A 15,652-nucleotide genomic window follows, 5' to 3' on the forward strand; every position below is an offset into this window, starting at 1 on the left:
CTCGCTATATTTCAAAAAGAAAATTTTCTAAATAAGGCAATATTTCGCGTTTTAGGAAATTCGAGGAATCGTGCCCTAACTTATGGGGTTTCGATTTTCTCGTTAAACCTAAATAGCCAAATATCTTTTTAAGTTCCAAAACACATGAAATTTCAATTAAAATTAAAGATAAACTTGCGCTCGGGAGTTCATGGTATCGTGTCCTAACTTACGAGATGTGATACTCCGATATCTCGAGACGAGGAAATCTTTAGCAATCGTTTTGATCTAATTCAAGCGCTTTTAAAATCAACGTTAATGAAAAAAGATCGTATTTTAAATTCGTTCCCAATTTTCAACTTTCGACATTAGGCCACTAACTAATCAATTCGGTATCAATTTTAGGCGTGACGAGGGTGTTAATCCTTCCTCGCACGTAACCGACTCCCGAACCTGTTCTCTCGAGTTTCGTAGACCAAAAACACCGTTTTAGTAAACTAAAACGTTTTATTAAAACAAAGGTGATCCGATCACATCTAATAAAGATCAGTGACAACTCCCGTTTTAATTTCCATTTTCAAACAAAATCGATTCCCATTTTCAAAAAAATAGTTTCGACATTTATAATCACTAAAACAATTTCTTTTCAACTTCACCCATATAGGAGTTCACATAAGTTGTATCAATAGCTTTAAAGAAAATAGGCTCTCGATCCAATAATATTCTTGGACAAGATGAAAGCAGCCAATATGACTATTGAAATTTTTAAATGCATGAAATTATAAAATTATTAAACCCTTTTTAAAATTATCATAAAGTGAAAAAATATTGGTTATTGATGGATCACACATTGATACCCCCACAATACCTACCCAATTTTCAATTAGGTTTAACAACTCATTTGAGCTTTTCTTCTATCTAACCCCCAATTTTAGAGGATAATTTGCATTTTAGGTCATTAAACTTAACATCAACTTTTATGTAAGTCACCATTTTTAATTTCATTGAATTTCTATTATTAAAATAATCTCGTTAAATAATTCAATATAAAATCAACTTTAGAGTTTTTTTTCCTAAATCATGTTAAGAGAGTTACTTAATGGAATTAGCATAGTATGATAAAATTGAAGGTCTATGACCTATATAAAAATTACTGTTACATTGGGTGACCTAAAATGTAAATAACTCCATTTTAAATTTAACTTTTTTTTTTTCTGGTGGGTCTCTAATTGTGTTGTTTTGTTGGACTTACTCTTGATATAGAATGATCAAAGTGCTCACATGTGGGAGAGATGATTTTATTTATTTTTAATTATACTTGCAAAATTGCTAGATCATGGAGCGAAGTCATATGACAACGCTTGGCCTTGGACCATATAATCATAAGATAATATATAGTTTAATGTGATTAAATAGTAGCCACAAATGAATGTGATTCCCAAGTCCAACCTCTTTGCTACTTTCACTATGCTAGGGTCATACCTTTAATTCAATTTAATAATAATGATAATAGTTGATGGGGTGTTAGTTGATATTCTAGATTTTTAAATGATGTAAATTCAATGAATTTCAATTTACGATTTATTTTAATATCTCTTTTGAATCGATTTTAATTTAATTGATATAATCGATTAATTTAATTTAATTTAAATAATTATAATAAGAAAATTATGATAATAAAAAGTGATATTTTATTGATTTTGTGAACAAAGCTAAAAAGTGGTATAATTTAAAAAAATATCTTTAATCCATTTTAGTATAATAGGGTGAAAGTAAATTATTTTAATTTTTTTTTACTTTTATTGAGTAATTTTTCATTCTGTCTCATTTAAGGAGATAATCGAATATTTATATACATTGTTATTGTTTATGGAATTGATGTTCTTAATAAACTCTATACATGCTGGACACATGTATTGTTCTGGGCTGCCTACTGAACTTCGTGGCTCCCTACATGCGAACTCTTTTGGTATATGCGAGCTGAGACCATGAACTCCCCTTGCTGACTTCTCAATATAAGGCTGGCACGCATCCATCTAGTAAGGTCTAACCCAGTCGTAATCATCATATTAGTGATCATGAGTATATAACACTTTTATTTTTACAAAATTTATGATTTCGTCTTGTTTTTTAATCACCAAAACTTACCACATCCACTCCATTGCAATTCCTTATGTCATTACATGCTCATCATCACCACTAAACCAATAACTAAAACAAACAAAAGCATAAATTACCAATTAATTAATCTGGATTAGTGCATGACAATGAAGCCATCAAGGCTAACAACTACCGTCCACGTCACCAAAATATAAACAATCCAAATGGTCGGTCAAGCGAAAAGTACAACCACAAATCATAGGGGCTGGGACCCATTGCCACCACTTTTGGCCGGTGATCAACATCCTGTACGCTCCGATCAACATCAATATTCACGCTATCCGTACACGTGGCGTAGTAGGAGCCATTCGAAGACCCTCGCCCTTCAATATTTTCCCCGACAATGACAGGTGGCCGCCAGGAAAAGGGGTTCCATTTTCGTCTTTTTCAATTTTTCTTCTTTATTTCAAAATTTTGGTTTTAGTCCTTTTACTATACTTATATTTGGAATTTAGTCTATACTTTAATTTGAGATAATTTAAGCTCTTTAATTTCCTTTTGATAAGGGATGGAAGGTTGTCATAGTATCAAATCCGAGACTAGTGCCAATTGAAGATTCACAAGTCGTTTGCCACTTCATCTGTGGTTCAATCAATTATTAACATGAAATGAAATGAAAAATATTAACAATCAAATAAAAAAAAAAATTCTAACTCAACATCTTGAAATGAAAATTTTATTTTGAAATTGATATTCATAAGAAAATATTCATGGCAATATTTTATCTGAAATTGTTAAGGGTGATAACAATTTGGCTTAAACAATATATTATAAAAATAGCAAGATCGAATTAAAGAATATGGCTTAAATATTAAATTTGAGTATAACAGAGGGGCCAAAACCATAAATTGACCTTTTACTTATTTACCGGTCCGAAACAGGCAATCCGGCTCGTAGTCGTTGTGTTGGAGATTGGATCCCTATATATAAGTACCAGTAACGAAGCAGAGGGAAACCAGAGATCAAAAAGAATATCAAAATACCCATTTTTATTTTCATTAGCAAAACAATAAAAAAATGCCGATTTCTCGCATTGCAGTAGGATCTGCGGCTGAGGCTGGCCAAGCTGATGCCCTCAAAGCAGCTTTAGCTGAGTTTATTTCAATGCTCATTTTTGTTTTTGCTGGTGAAGGCTCGGGCATGGCTTTTAGTACGTATATAGATATCCTTCTTTCTCATGTTCTAAAGCTTCGTATTAGTTAATGTTGTAGCAGTTCCATTGTTTTTTTTTTCTATGAACTGATTAAACCCTGTATGTTTCTTTTGCAGACAAGCTCACTGACAATGGCTCTACAACACCGGCTGGCCTTGTAGCTGCATCGGTGGCCCATGCTTTCGCTCTTTTTGTGGCCGTTTCTGTCGGTGCTAACATCTCGGGTGGGCACGTAAACCCTGCCGTCACTTTCGGTGCCTTTGTCGGTGGCCACATTACCTTGGTCCGAAGTATTTTGTATTGGATTGCTCAGTTGCTCGGATCCGTTGTCGCTTGCTTGCTCCTCAAGTTTTCAACTGGTGGATTGGTAAGATTGACAAAATCTAAACTAAGTTCAATCAATGCTTAAACTGAATATGTTTTTGAATTTGTTTTTGTTTATGATTCAGACAACATCTGCATTTGCCTTGTCATCCGGTGTGGGAGCATGGAACGCAGTGGTTTTCGAGATCGTGATGACCTTCGGTTTGGTTTACACGGTTTACGCCACCGCTGTTGACCCAAAGAAGGGTAATATTGGGATCATTGCACCCATTGCAATCGGTTTCATTGTGGGTGCCAACATCTTGGCTGGTGGTGCCTTTGATGGAGCTTCCATGAACCCTGCAGTCTCCTTTGGACCAGCCGTTGTCAGCTGGACATGGGACAACCACTGGGTCTACTGGCTCGGTCCCTTTGTCGGCTCTGCCATTGCAGCCATCGTCTATGAAGTCTTCTTCATCGCCCCCGACACACATGAGCAGCTTCCCACTTCAGAATTTTAAGATTTCCGGTCTTTTCAATGAGTTTCATGTGATCCATTAACAAGGGTTGTATGCGGGGTGGGATCACTTTGGTTTCATGATTGTGGGTGCTTATTGTTCCCTGTTGTTTGTATCTCTCTTCTGTTAATTGTTGATTCCATTGAAACTTGTTTATCAATCATTTCATATTTTCGAGTACCGATTTTTACTGTGCTTAACGCATATCTAGACATGAATGTGGTGGTAAGATCTTCCAAAAATCCTTCAAAAATATATTCATTTTGAGTTCAAACAACAGAACGCTGTGATATGATCATGTGTTTGAACATTTAATCTTAAAATAAGGGCACATATCATCCCAAGAAGTACATGTTGCTGGTTACATAAGAAATACACTGGAAATTACTTAAGTCCATCGACATAATATCATGGAATATCAAAGTAGTTGTAATTTGTATTCTACAATGACTGGTTTGAAATCGGAACCTCCGACCTTCAAATTTTCTTCTTCTTGTGGTGTTGCTTACCAAGTTTTGACCGTCGCTGCTTAAATAAATGGAGGTAAAGGTTCAACCAAAGGAATGGATAGATGAGAAGAACAACCTGAACCAAAACATATCAAGTGATCACTAAAAACATCATAGAAAAACTTTGAAAAATAAGCATGTAATGAGATGAAATTGTATGGAAAACTGTCACAACATACAATTTATATGAAACAAATGTAGACAAAATGAGACTAAACCTATACTTGAACTAAATAGTTCGAAGTGTGTGCAGAAGTAAACGCAAGAATATTTAGTAACTATGGCTTGGTTTGAAAGCAGTGATGACCAAAACCCAATGTGGTTTGGAGCATATGCTTCAAATATGGTGTAAATTTACAGTATCCGTTCCACTCTCACAATAATATTTTTCAAAAAGGAACTGATGTTGGAGATCGAGCTGCATTCTTAGGTTAGAAACAGTGATTGGCATAAGCATTATCTATTACGAATATGTAGCTTTAGGAAAAAAAATCAAGGATTTCATGTTTGCAGAAGTGAAAGACCGTATATACCGTGACAAAATTATAATAGCTAAAGGGAACACTAGCAAAGAAATCCCCGTAGAGGTTCTTCTCCTTTATATATGGAAGTGCTTGGTACATGAGCCACACTGCATTGAAGTGAACAATGGATAAAAGAAACAAGATGGAAAAGCAATTACAAAGTAAGAGGTTAGCTACAAATCCCGAACATAGATGAATGCATATATAACTCACTTTCACCCGGAGCAAGGCCCATAGGATACAGCACAATGAATAAAGTGTACCTGAAAAGGAAGTCAACAATTTAAAGTTTAATATAAATGTTAGTCCGTAATCAATTCTAGTTGGAAGGAAAATACCAGACCTCAGGTAGGTGAGCCAAGACGGACAACCGCCAGATATGTTCAATGCATAATGCGAATACCGTATTACCTGCAGATAGGGTGTTAATGTTATATGTAATACTGGATTACCGTCTTCATTTCTGCAATTTAACCATTAAGAACAACAATGCAAGACAGTAATCCTTTCAGATATTCTACCATAATTAGGTAACAAGCAGTATATAAAAGTTCATTTGAAAATCCCATCTAATTACAGGATGTATATAGATACTGAATTGAAGTAAATAGGTTAGAACATATACTCACCTCGGTTAGGCTCCAAGCAAAAAATGTTATGAAAACTGCAGATAATTCCTGTACCTGTTTATAATCAGATAAGAACTAAATTGAGAAGCAGGCATTTATCAGTGCAATTTACATATAGGGTTATTGGCCATTGTTTCATCGCCTCAACAAAACCATCACTAAGAGGATGCTAAGTTACTCTTTAAATTTATATTGCATTGTTCGGTGCGTAGATGCTAGGAGGCCAGTGTATCAACAAACAATTGAAAACAATGTATCGGAAAAACGAGAACCTCGTGAATCCGGCGGACGATTGCTAATAAGAAATGTGTTCTTCCACCCCATTGCATCATAGGAAACAACACTCCACTTGGAACAATCCCTGTAATTATTCCATAATGCCATAATCAGAACTCAGAAACCGAAAACAATGCAAAGTTCATGCCACCATCCCCCCCCCCCAAAAAAAAAAAAAACAAATTTATGCTGCTAGTGAATGCTTTTTTTTTTTTTTATTATCCAAGTAAACAATTACATTATAATGGGAAAAGGGGAGAAGGTTTACAAACACAAGAATCAAACCCTAGACTTTATGCCCTTATATTTGAAACCCACACAAGTTTATAACTGAGTCAGTGAGGTGATTGGCGCTGCTAGTCAATGCTGAGTGTACTAAACTGAAACCCTAAATAAATTTACCTATTGCTCCATGTACAACTTCCAAGAACGCACAAGTTTGTAACAAACCTTCAAACAAAGAAACAAGATGGAAAAATTCAAACCCAAACTACAAAAAAACCATATTCAAATCAGTAAGAAAAAAAAAGAGCAGAATCGCAAAAAAGATATGATAAACCCTGCATATGATTGAAAATTGAAGTTCATTTTCCATCATCTTACTAAGGAAAAAAAAGTGGGGTTTTTAATTTAAATGAAGAAAGAACTGACAGATTAAGTCTCCAGCGGAAGCATAGGCGCCAATGACAGATTTGGTGGCTATGAAACAGGACAAAATTCTGAACAAAGAAATTGTCCTGCCAATAATCAGCTTTGAATTAAGTTGAGGAAAGTAATGAATGGAGATAAAGAAAAAAAGAAAGGACATTTTAAAATTACCAGCCAAAAGCCTGGAGAGAGTTGTAAGCAAAGAGATAGAGCTTCAGCAGGTGAGACATTGTTGTCGACAGACAACCTAGGCTAGGCGCCGGTTCTATCCTGTTTCAGTTAATCTGTTGGGTTTTAAGTTTTATTAATTTTAGTATTATTTTATTTCTCCTTTTTGTCCCTTTCTCTGTTAAGTGGTTTTTTGAATATCACCTTTTACAGATTTCATTAAAACCGATAGATAGATTGAATACTTCAGAGATAATTTGGTGATTAATTTTGTTTTTTTAATTATTATTAAATAATTAGAGTATAAAGGAAAAATTAAATGAATTAATCAATATAGTTAGACTTTAGTTGAAAAATAAGTTAATTGAGTGATTTATTAAATCCATTTTAAATAAATAAATAAATAAATAATATTTTTAAAATAAAAAATTAGTTATTGGACTGGATTAATTATGCACCCAAAAACATAAAGAAGCCCAACAAACTTATTTAACACATGATGGGCGACAACCGTGTCCTCAAGAGGGTGTGCCTCCCACCCTATATAGTAGGACTCGATATTTTTTTATTAAAATATTATTATTTTGTCACCTCTTTTCTATATAAAATTTTTTTGATTTTTCCTATAAATAAGGACTAAAGGTTGAGCCAAAAATACAATCTTGAGCATAGTTATTCTGTTGAATTATAGTGATATCTATTTCCCAAATAAATTCTATTATTTGTGAAACTTGAGTTAGGTTTCTAGTTTATAAAGAGATTTAATTTTTCCTACTAAAAAATGAAAAAGTTTCATTGTGTGACTTGGTTCATATTATTAAAGTTTACACTCTAAGTAAACTGATGATTCGAGAATAGCGGAAAAGATTGTGTTAGTTAAAAGTTAGGAAATAATCACATCATTTTATTAAAAACACATGTAATAAATTAAAATTTATTACTATAAATAACATAAAGTCTCGATTTAAAAAAATTTTAAATTTTCATTGAGCAATAAACTTATTTTCTAAACCGAATTTTTCTAATAGAGATACGATTGCTTTCCCATCGATCTCTTCCTCTCTTGTAGGCCTTGTCACAACTTAGGATTTGTAAGCTGTCCCTGTTTATTCATTGTTAGGGGTGAAAGGAGTTTTTGCCGGGTGCCTATTTCTTTCTTTTTTTTTTTTTTTGATTGAGGATTCAATCGTAGTGTATTGTGACCAACCTTACAATAGTTCTTTTTGTTATTTGTTTGTTTCCTTTTCTTGTTTTTGACCAGGGAAGGTTCTACTTGTTGAGAAAGCATGGGATCTGGATCAAGTATATTCTCTGTATCATCGTGGCGTTGCTTGGATTGTGTGGTTTATGTCTTTGCCTTTGGGCTTGATTCTCCCTGTACTTTTATTCCTAATGATATGGTGCAAACCTTTGACTTTAATCTCGTCCTGTTTTGTTTCATTAAGGCCGATCTGGGTTTTCATCATGACTATGCTTATGGGGCTCCTTCGATTGCCCTTTCTTTGTGAGATCCACATGATTTGTAGATGGTGCTTGTTGCACACTTTACCTTTGTTTGGAAGGGTTTGGGTTCTTGTCTGTTCAACCTTTCGGACTTTTTCTCTAAATGCGAGCCTATGGGCTCTTTCATTAGGGCTTTCTATGAATTTTTTAATGAATAAAAAAGGAATATAAAAATAGATTTATCTATGAGTTGGACCTGTTTGAAACCAATTCCAAAAAGTCCAAACCCAAAAATACATTTATATTTAAAAATGTTGTTTATTCTTTATGGAGTTAGGTTAGCCAAATTCAAAAATTAAAAATATATTATCCAAATTCAACTCCTTGAGGCACTACTTCCTGAACCATGGATATATGTAGTAGAAGATGCTGTTTCCATCCCATTCCTTATAGTAATAATATTTGTGAGGCAATGAGAAAATGCTGAAGAGTTTGAGAAGTAGAATCTTTTCAATGAATTTATTCCACTTTTTCTCATGAATCAGCTTAGTGCCTACTACCTCTTGTAATGATTGGCAATGCATGCCTTTGTTAAAAAATTAAAATTGCATGTCATTTTCCTCCTTTGATGAAATGATTTTTCTCTTCTTTTTTACCCAATTTTTAATTTATTCAAACACTCATTTTTCCAGTCAAGATAATAATATAACTATTTCCCCACATTTAATTCAGCTATGGTGATACTGCAACTTGCTTTCCCACCATTCACTATAACTAATATATTGTCGCCATTTCCTTTTTCCTGTGCTACATAGCTACCAAGTATCCATATAGTAACTTTATTTATTACTTTGTTGAATAAAATTTAAGTGATAAGAAAAGTTGAATATGATATAAATATATTGATGAAATTTAAACAATTAAAGTGCTAATGAATATTCGATCAACAGAATTAAAGTAGCCATATGCGTATTTTTCATATATAGAGTTATGAGTTTTTTTAATTTATTGAATATTATGTAAAGCTTATAAGATTCAACTTTAAATGCTTATGCAAATGTGCTTATAAAGTTGAAGTGAGTACTATACATACATCCATGAACTTACAAAGTATATATCCTCTAGGGAGATTTTGAGTACATACAAAGGTACATAGAGGGATTTTAATAGTTACAACTATTTCCAGAACTTATATTTATTGTGCAATACTATTCATTACATTGGCAACCACACTAACAACATGATATGATTACAGTGACATGCATCATGATGAGGTATGAAAAACCCAGATGTTAGAGTTTCCCTAGGAAATAGTAATGTTACATATACATACATAAGTATATGTATGTATATATGAATAAATAAATGAATGCTAGCCTATCTGGTTAAAAATAGATGTCCCATATTCAAAGCAAGAAATGGACTGACTGAATGGGAGGAACATCTTACTCTCTTCGTCATCCATCTTCCACAGTGAATCCCAGCAGTAATCCAATGAAGGAGACGCCATTGAAGGGCAGAAAATGTTACAACCTTCTTCACTGTAGTTATGAAACAAAGGCTTTATCATGTTTTCTTCAGACATGTCAATATCCTTCCATATGTCATCCATGGAATAGTACCCCTTTTCATCTTTGAAATCTGTACTGCTTTTGTCTCCCAAAGCAGCCATTTTTGGTCCTCCTGTGTCGTAAAAACTGACCTTCCCAGTGCCTGAGAAGGGCAAGGAATCCACGGTGGTGGTAGTAGTAGTAGTAGTAGTAGATGATGATGAAGAAAGAGTGATGGATGATGATGATGATGATGATGGTGACAATGACTTTGGCATATCCTTTTTCTTTTCCTGAGCTTTTTTTCTCATATGAGTCCTCCAGTAGTTCTTGATCTCGTTGTCAGTGCGCCCTGGTAATTTCCGAGCAATTCTTGACCACCTGCATATCATTATCATTTATATACCTATTCATTCCAACTTCATATATATATATATATATATATGTTATTTACAACAACCCAACCTAGCAATTCTGGAATTATTAACCTTTTTGAAGGGTTTAAAATATAATTTTTTTCATTTAATCGAGAGTTAAAATTAATTAAATTTATTAATTTTTGAAAGGAGCTGAAAAGTAATCTTCTCATTTAACCAAGAGATCCCTACTTGCCTTGGCTTCACCTGGTAAGTGGCTTTATGTCGACACCAAAGGTCAAGTAAGAGCAACACCGGAGATTAATATTTTTAAGATGAAAATAAAATTTTAAAATTTTAAAGGAATAATTACAGATTGACAATTTCTAGAGAAATGAAATCATATGATGGTTGAAAGGTGAAGTAAAGTGAAACCTGTTTCCCCATTTGGCATGAAGTTCAAGGACAAGGCGCTGTTCTTGGGGAGACATCTTTTCCCTTTTGAGACCAGGGTGAAGGTAATTAACCCACCGTAACCTGCAACTCTTCCCGGTTCTGTTCAAACCTACAACAAAATGTTCATGTGATTAAAGGGGAGGCTCCTTTCAAAACCTGCCAATCTTCGAGATAATCCTACCTATCGTTTGTCTCCCGCCACAACCTTCAAACCTGAAACTTTGGCTATAAAATCCCATCGCCGGTCCCCGAACAAGTGCACGAAGTTCACCAGAACCGCGTCCTCCTGCTCCGTCCACGGTCCCTTCCGGGTTTCCTCTTGCTCCGCTTTCATGTTTCTTTCTCCTCTAAATCCGTGATAGCAGTAGAATGGTGAGTGTTGGTGTGAAGTTGTGGCATTTATAGTGAAAAGCTATATACTTGCCATGGTTCAAGATTCTATGAATTGTCCTTTTTTTGGTTACCATTATTATATGATGATGTTGTGATAGTTTTGCTGTTTGTAATGCGCGCATGCTCATTTGTGATAGCAACCTTGTGGATCTGACGTCACCCACTATATGAACCTCCCGAATATCAAAGTGATATATAGATTGATATGTTGATGTAATTTTCAAATCTTGTTTGCTTTAATCTCCACTGCTACATTACTAGCTTTAGCATATTGAGCCCAAATTAAGTGTTTTTCTTTTCACCAATGGACACTTGGTACATTAAGCTCACATATGAATCATCTCAACTTAGACGATATGGTAAACTTAATGGCTTCTTCAATTCATCTAGAATTGCAAATATAACACTATGGAGAGATATCTAACTTGGTAAATTACGCGTGACCCTGATCAAATTAAATAAAATAAATATGATTCTATAGTATTTTAAATTAAATTTAAATTAAAACACGATTTTTCATTAAAATAAGTTCATTGAGTATTGAATATATATCTATATGATTTAGGTTTAGAAGCTGACATTATCTAATTTGTAATTACAAATTTTCATATATTTAAAAGATTATATTTTATATTCATGCTAATGTATTTTTAAATCTAAGTGTCAAATATAAATTCTTTTATAAAAATAAAAGTCCAATAACATAATAGAGTAAAAGGAGGGAAGGTGTTGACGGAAGTCTCTAGGTTCATTTCCCCAACTTTAGTAAAAGCCCTTGATTTTTGAAATAACACGAAATTTATGTCGAGTTACAGGAATTGTCTCTTTAAAAAGCGTTAAGCAAACACTTATAACTCATTTCATCATGCTAATTGAGTTTATAGTGTGTTTTGAGGCATCTAACCATGGAATATGAATGCAGAATTTTGTCACTAGGTTGCAAATTATAGAGTAAAAGAGAAAGACCACTTAAATTATTTTGTAACAATGAATTGCAATCCTTTATTCCAATAAGAGCACATCAAAGTCAAAGTATATAAATATTAAAGTTTGTGGTGGCTAAAGAAATGAATTAGAGTGATTAAGTTTTTATAAATCATATTGGTATAAACACCATGATCAGATTTGCACATTAAAAGATTACAACTCAAGGTCTTTTATGACTATACTGGTCATATGGGTGTAATGTTGTTTAAATATATTCAATTTTAGTGTGGCTTTATAAATTTAATTTTTTTCTATTATAAACACATTTTTGTTATTTTAGTCTTAAGATATTTTAAGGGTACTTTCTACAAAAATAAAATTTAGTTGGGTTTATTCACATTCTGATTTTGATAAGGTTTGGTCTCATTAAGATTTAAGGAGAACTAGATGAAAATAGACATGTTTAGATCATATTGCATGTAATTTTCATGCTACACATCATAGTTGGCCTATATCATTTAGTTGTATTAATATACATGACTAAAGATGTGTTTATTTACAATATTTTCAACGCCAATCGCCTTAGTTTTATACTAACATAATTTATTAACAAGATTATTTGGAATACCTTTTAGTCATGATAGTAAAGTTTTTTTTATCTCATAAGGTTATATTATGACATGTAATTATGAAGTGATAAATGCATATATGTGTGTGTGTGTGTGTGAGAGAGAGAGAGAGGGGGGGAGGTCCAAGTGAGATATTGTTAGATCATATGCGCGTCTCATGTATATAATATATGAATCATTCCATGTTATTATTATTTACTATCATAAAAGGTTAGTCCAAATTAATTTAGTACAATTAAGGTTAACTGGACTTCAGTTATGAGATAAAGTATATACTGAATATGAATAGATAATAAAGTAACTAATTTCTAATTCATGATGAACTAAATAGAAATTAAGATTAATGTGCAAAAGACACATATTAATTTTACGACCTTAAGTTACATATAACATAAATTTTCCAACATTCCATCTTCAGAAAAAAAAAAAATCATTTTCTCTAAAATACTTATATGCTAATTTGGAATAACAAAGCCACAAGGTTCAAGGATTTCAACATATAAATGGATTCAAGTATGTTTTGCATTTAATTTTTGTTCATGATGATATGACATAACAGATATTAATTTATAAAGATGTCGTATTCTATATTCATGTTCAAATATGACTTAGACATAAATACCAAATATAAATACATTCATAAAAATAAAAAATAAAAATCAAATCAAATAAGTGAAGCTTTTTAAGGGAGGAAATGTGCCAATGAAGTCCTTAAATCCATTTCCCGTCCATTCAACTTGAGGAAATAATGTGAAGTGTCCCTTGACATTAGTAAAGGCCATAGATGAAGAGAAGCCCTTGACTTCAGTAAAGGCCATAGATATAGAGAAGCTAAGTGAATGATAGGAACAAAACTTGAATTTTCAAGGAATATGATCAAAGCAATGTTTTGGTGTCAGAAAAGAAAAGTGACCCATTTTCTTCTATTTTTTTTCTTTTTAAATGGAGTAAGATATTTAATAAACCTAGTGTTAAATGCTTACTACATCAACATTTGACTTGGCCTCTTTTGTCATGCAAGAAAAAATAAAAAGTGTGGGTTTTTATAATTCACCCGAACAGTAACTTGATTTTCCCTAACTTTTCTGATAAAAATGTTTAACCAATGTTTCATTTTCATATAAAATTATTTGGTTTAGCCAATTACATATATATATATATATATATATTGCACGAACTTATCACTTACTTGCAAACAACATTTTGAGTTAATTTTTGTCATAAAGTTTCTTCGTATGTGATAGATTTAGCTAATCAGCTGACATTTTTAAGAGATTTTGCTTTCACTTAATCTTCAAACTTTGAGGCCTACTCTTACAAGTGGAAAGTTTTCAAAATTACTACCATAAATCTTTGTATTAAAGGTTAATTACGCCAATCATCCTAAAACTATGATTTATATTTCATATTCTGTCCTTCAATTTCAAAATATTCTAATTGTGTACTTAAAAAATTAGTATCGTATCAATTAAATTTTTCTGCCAGCCTAGTAATTAGTTGGAGCACTAAATATTAGTTCTGATGTGAAATATATTTAAAGTATGTGAATTAAATTTTAAGCACGTGTATATTTATTATATGAACAACTTGGATTTGACCTATTAAAAAAATAGCCTTTCTCAAATTTTATTGGTCCTGACTATTTTTTAACACATTAAATTTAAGATGTTTATACAGTAAATACATACTTATTTTAAATATATTTCACGTTAAATAAAAACTAATATTTAACACCTAATTGACATCTAAGCTAATAGAAATAGCTATTGATATTATATTAATACTTTAAAATTCAATTAAAATATTTTAAAATATAGACAGTTTTAATAATTATTTGAATAGTTAAATGGAATTAACCCCATACAAATTTCAACGAAGCTCAAAAGTACATTTCTACTAAATAAAAATTGCCAATAGTTAACTGACAAATTTTGTTTCTGCAACCATACCAAATCTCAATAAATTTAGTCAACTGATTGCAACAAATCAATCTTTTCAGCATGTTTACCTCTACACCTAGGTAACTTTTATGCTTCGTATACATGAACACCCATGCCACCATAAGGAGGGCATTGTTGCGAGGCCATCAAAGACAGTCGTATCATCGGATCTAATCTTATTTATATTTTCAACTTTTTAAATTCACTAACTTTGATTATAATTAGATTATATTTACATTAAATTTAAATTCACATTTAACATTTAAATAGATAATTAAACTAGTAAAAATGCTTGATTGACGTAAATTCAAATTATGTTATAAATTTTAGTAAGAATTAAATTATAATTTTAGCATTGTATTAGTTAATATCTTTATAATTTTTAAAAGATTAAATTAAAATATTATTATTTTAGGGTCAAAATGTAATTTTATTATCATTAATTTATAATTTTATAATCTTAAAAGGTAAAAATATATTTTTTTAATTTTGGAGGGGCAACGACCCTAGTTTGCTCACTCTCACTGCCCTTGAGCTCAAGCTCGATCGAGTTTAGATTTTTTTTTTTTTAAATCAAGCCTCCGACCGTCTCTAATCCTATTTGACTCTTTGTATAATACGAATTACCATCATAATCATCCTTGATACTTTGTATAAGTTGATTGTTATAAAATAGTGACTAAAATATTGTAGCAAATTTGTACAAGATAATATATAGCCCTTGGAAGTTATATACGTTGCCAAGCGTCAAGTTTGCAATGTGAAATGAAGTTGACATGCACGGTTTGCTTTCATTTCTAGCTGATAACCACTTTTAATGCTTGATATGAGCCTTGAAATGGTCAGCTTTGAATCTCTAGAGTTATTCACCAAAATAATAATAATAACCTAAATGAATGCAGAATTTTGGGTCTACTTTTTCTTTTTCTTTTTGATTGACAGATTAACAATTGATATGTTAAATCACTATGAACAATATAACAATATGAGATTAAAATAATATTTAAAGTGGCATTTGGCATCATCTGCTATTGCTTAACCCCCAACACTGTTTTGTGGTTTTGATGTTACAACTGCGCCAGCATTGCATA

At 32.2% G+C, this 15,652-nt stretch overlaps 3 protein-coding genes across 4 annotated transcripts; 1 reads left to right on the plus strand and 2 right to left on the minus strand.

The window, feature by feature from the left end:
* The first annotated feature begins 3,061 nt into the window (after positions 1–3,061).
* Positions 3,062–4,293, plus strand: LOC108461201 (aquaporin TIP1-2-like). Its single transcript, XM_017760950.2, has 3 exons — positions 3,062–3,289; positions 3,409–3,659; positions 3,742–4,293. Exons 1-3 carry the CDS (start codon positions 3,157–3,159, stop codon positions 4,114–4,116), a joined length of 759 nt encoding a protein of 252 aa, XP_017616439.1. The 5' UTR covers positions 3,062–3,156; the 3' UTR covers positions 4,117–4,293.
* A 53-nt stretch (positions 4,294–4,346) lies between these two features.
* LOC108461202 (uncharacterized) lies at positions 4,347–7,063 on the minus strand. Its single transcript, XM_017760951.2, has 9 exons — positions 6,871–7,063; positions 6,703–6,788; positions 6,454–6,501; positions 6,048–6,136; positions 5,776–5,829; positions 5,490–5,557; positions 5,360–5,409; positions 5,156–5,253; positions 4,347–4,698 (listed from the first exon to the last, which is right to left on the minus strand). The coding sequence occupies exons 1-9, from the start codon at positions 6,927–6,929 to the stop codon at positions 4,591–4,593; spliced, it is 660 nt and encodes a 219-aa protein (XP_017616440.1). The 5' UTR covers positions 6,930–7,063; the 3' UTR covers positions 4,347–4,590.
* Positions 7,064–9,373: 2,310 nt separating this feature from the next.
* LOC108463219 (transcription factor MYB59) lies at positions 9,374–11,142 on the minus strand. 2 transcript variants are annotated; one of them, XM_017763159.2, is made up of 3 exons: positions 10,886–11,142; positions 10,652–10,781; positions 9,374–10,241 (listed from the first exon to the last, which is right to left on the minus strand). In XM_017763159.2, the coding sequence occupies exons 1-3, from the start codon at positions 11,004–11,006 to the stop codon at positions 9,683–9,685; spliced, it is 810 nt and encodes a 269-aa protein (XP_017618648.1). In that variant the 5' UTR covers positions 11,007–11,142; the 3' UTR covers positions 9,374–9,682. The 2 variants fall into 2 exon arrangements, with proteins under 2 accessions (XP_017618648.1, XP_017618649.1); XM_017763160.2 differs by having other exon boundaries at positions 10,854–11,120.
* Positions 11,143–15,652: the final 4,510 nt, after the last annotated feature.

Source organism: Gossypium arboreum, chromosome 1 (genome assembly GCF_025698485.1).
Source record: "Gossypium arboreum isolate Shixiya-1 chromosome 1, ASM2569848v2, whole genome shotgun sequence".
NCBI lineage: Eukaryota > Viridiplantae > Streptophyta > Magnoliopsida > Malvales > Malvaceae > Gossypium > Gossypium arboreum.

Coding starts and splice junctions, on each gene's coding strand:
- LOC108461201 (XM_017760950.2), top strand. CDS start 3,157: ATGCCGATTTCTCGCATTGCAGTAGGATCTGCGGCTGAGGCTGGCCAA. Junction 3,290..3,408: donor AGGCTCGGGCATGGCTTTTA/GTACGTATATAG, acceptor TTTCTTTTGCAG/ACAAGCTCACTGACAATGGC. Junction 3,660..3,741: donor AGTTTTCAACTGGTGGATTG/GTAAGATTGACA, acceptor TTTATGATTCAG/ACAACATCTGCATTTGCCTT.
- LOC108461202 (XM_017760951.2), bottom strand. CDS start 6,929: ATGTCTCACCTGCTGAAGCTCTATCTCTTTGCTTACAACTCTCTCCAG. Junction 6,789..6,870: donor TCTCTCCAGGCTTTTGGCTG/GTAATTTTAAAA, acceptor GATTATTGGCAG/GACAATTTCTTTGTTCAGAA. Junction 5,830..6,047: donor TCGTCCGCCGGATTCACGAG/GTTCTCGTTTTT, acceptor GATTATAAACAG/GTACAGGAATTATCTGCAGT.
- LOC108463219 (XM_017763159.2), bottom strand. CDS start 11,006: ATGAAAGCGGAGCAAGAGGAAACCCGGAAGGGACCGTGGACGGAGCAG. Junction 10,782..10,885: donor TTTTATAGCCAAAGTTTCAG/GTTTGAAGGTTG, acceptor ATTTTGTTGTAG/GTTTGAACAGAACCGGGAAG. Junction 10,242..10,651: donor CATGCCAAATGGGGAAACAG/GTTTCACTTTAC, acceptor AATGATATGCAG/GTGGTCAAGAATTGCTCGGA.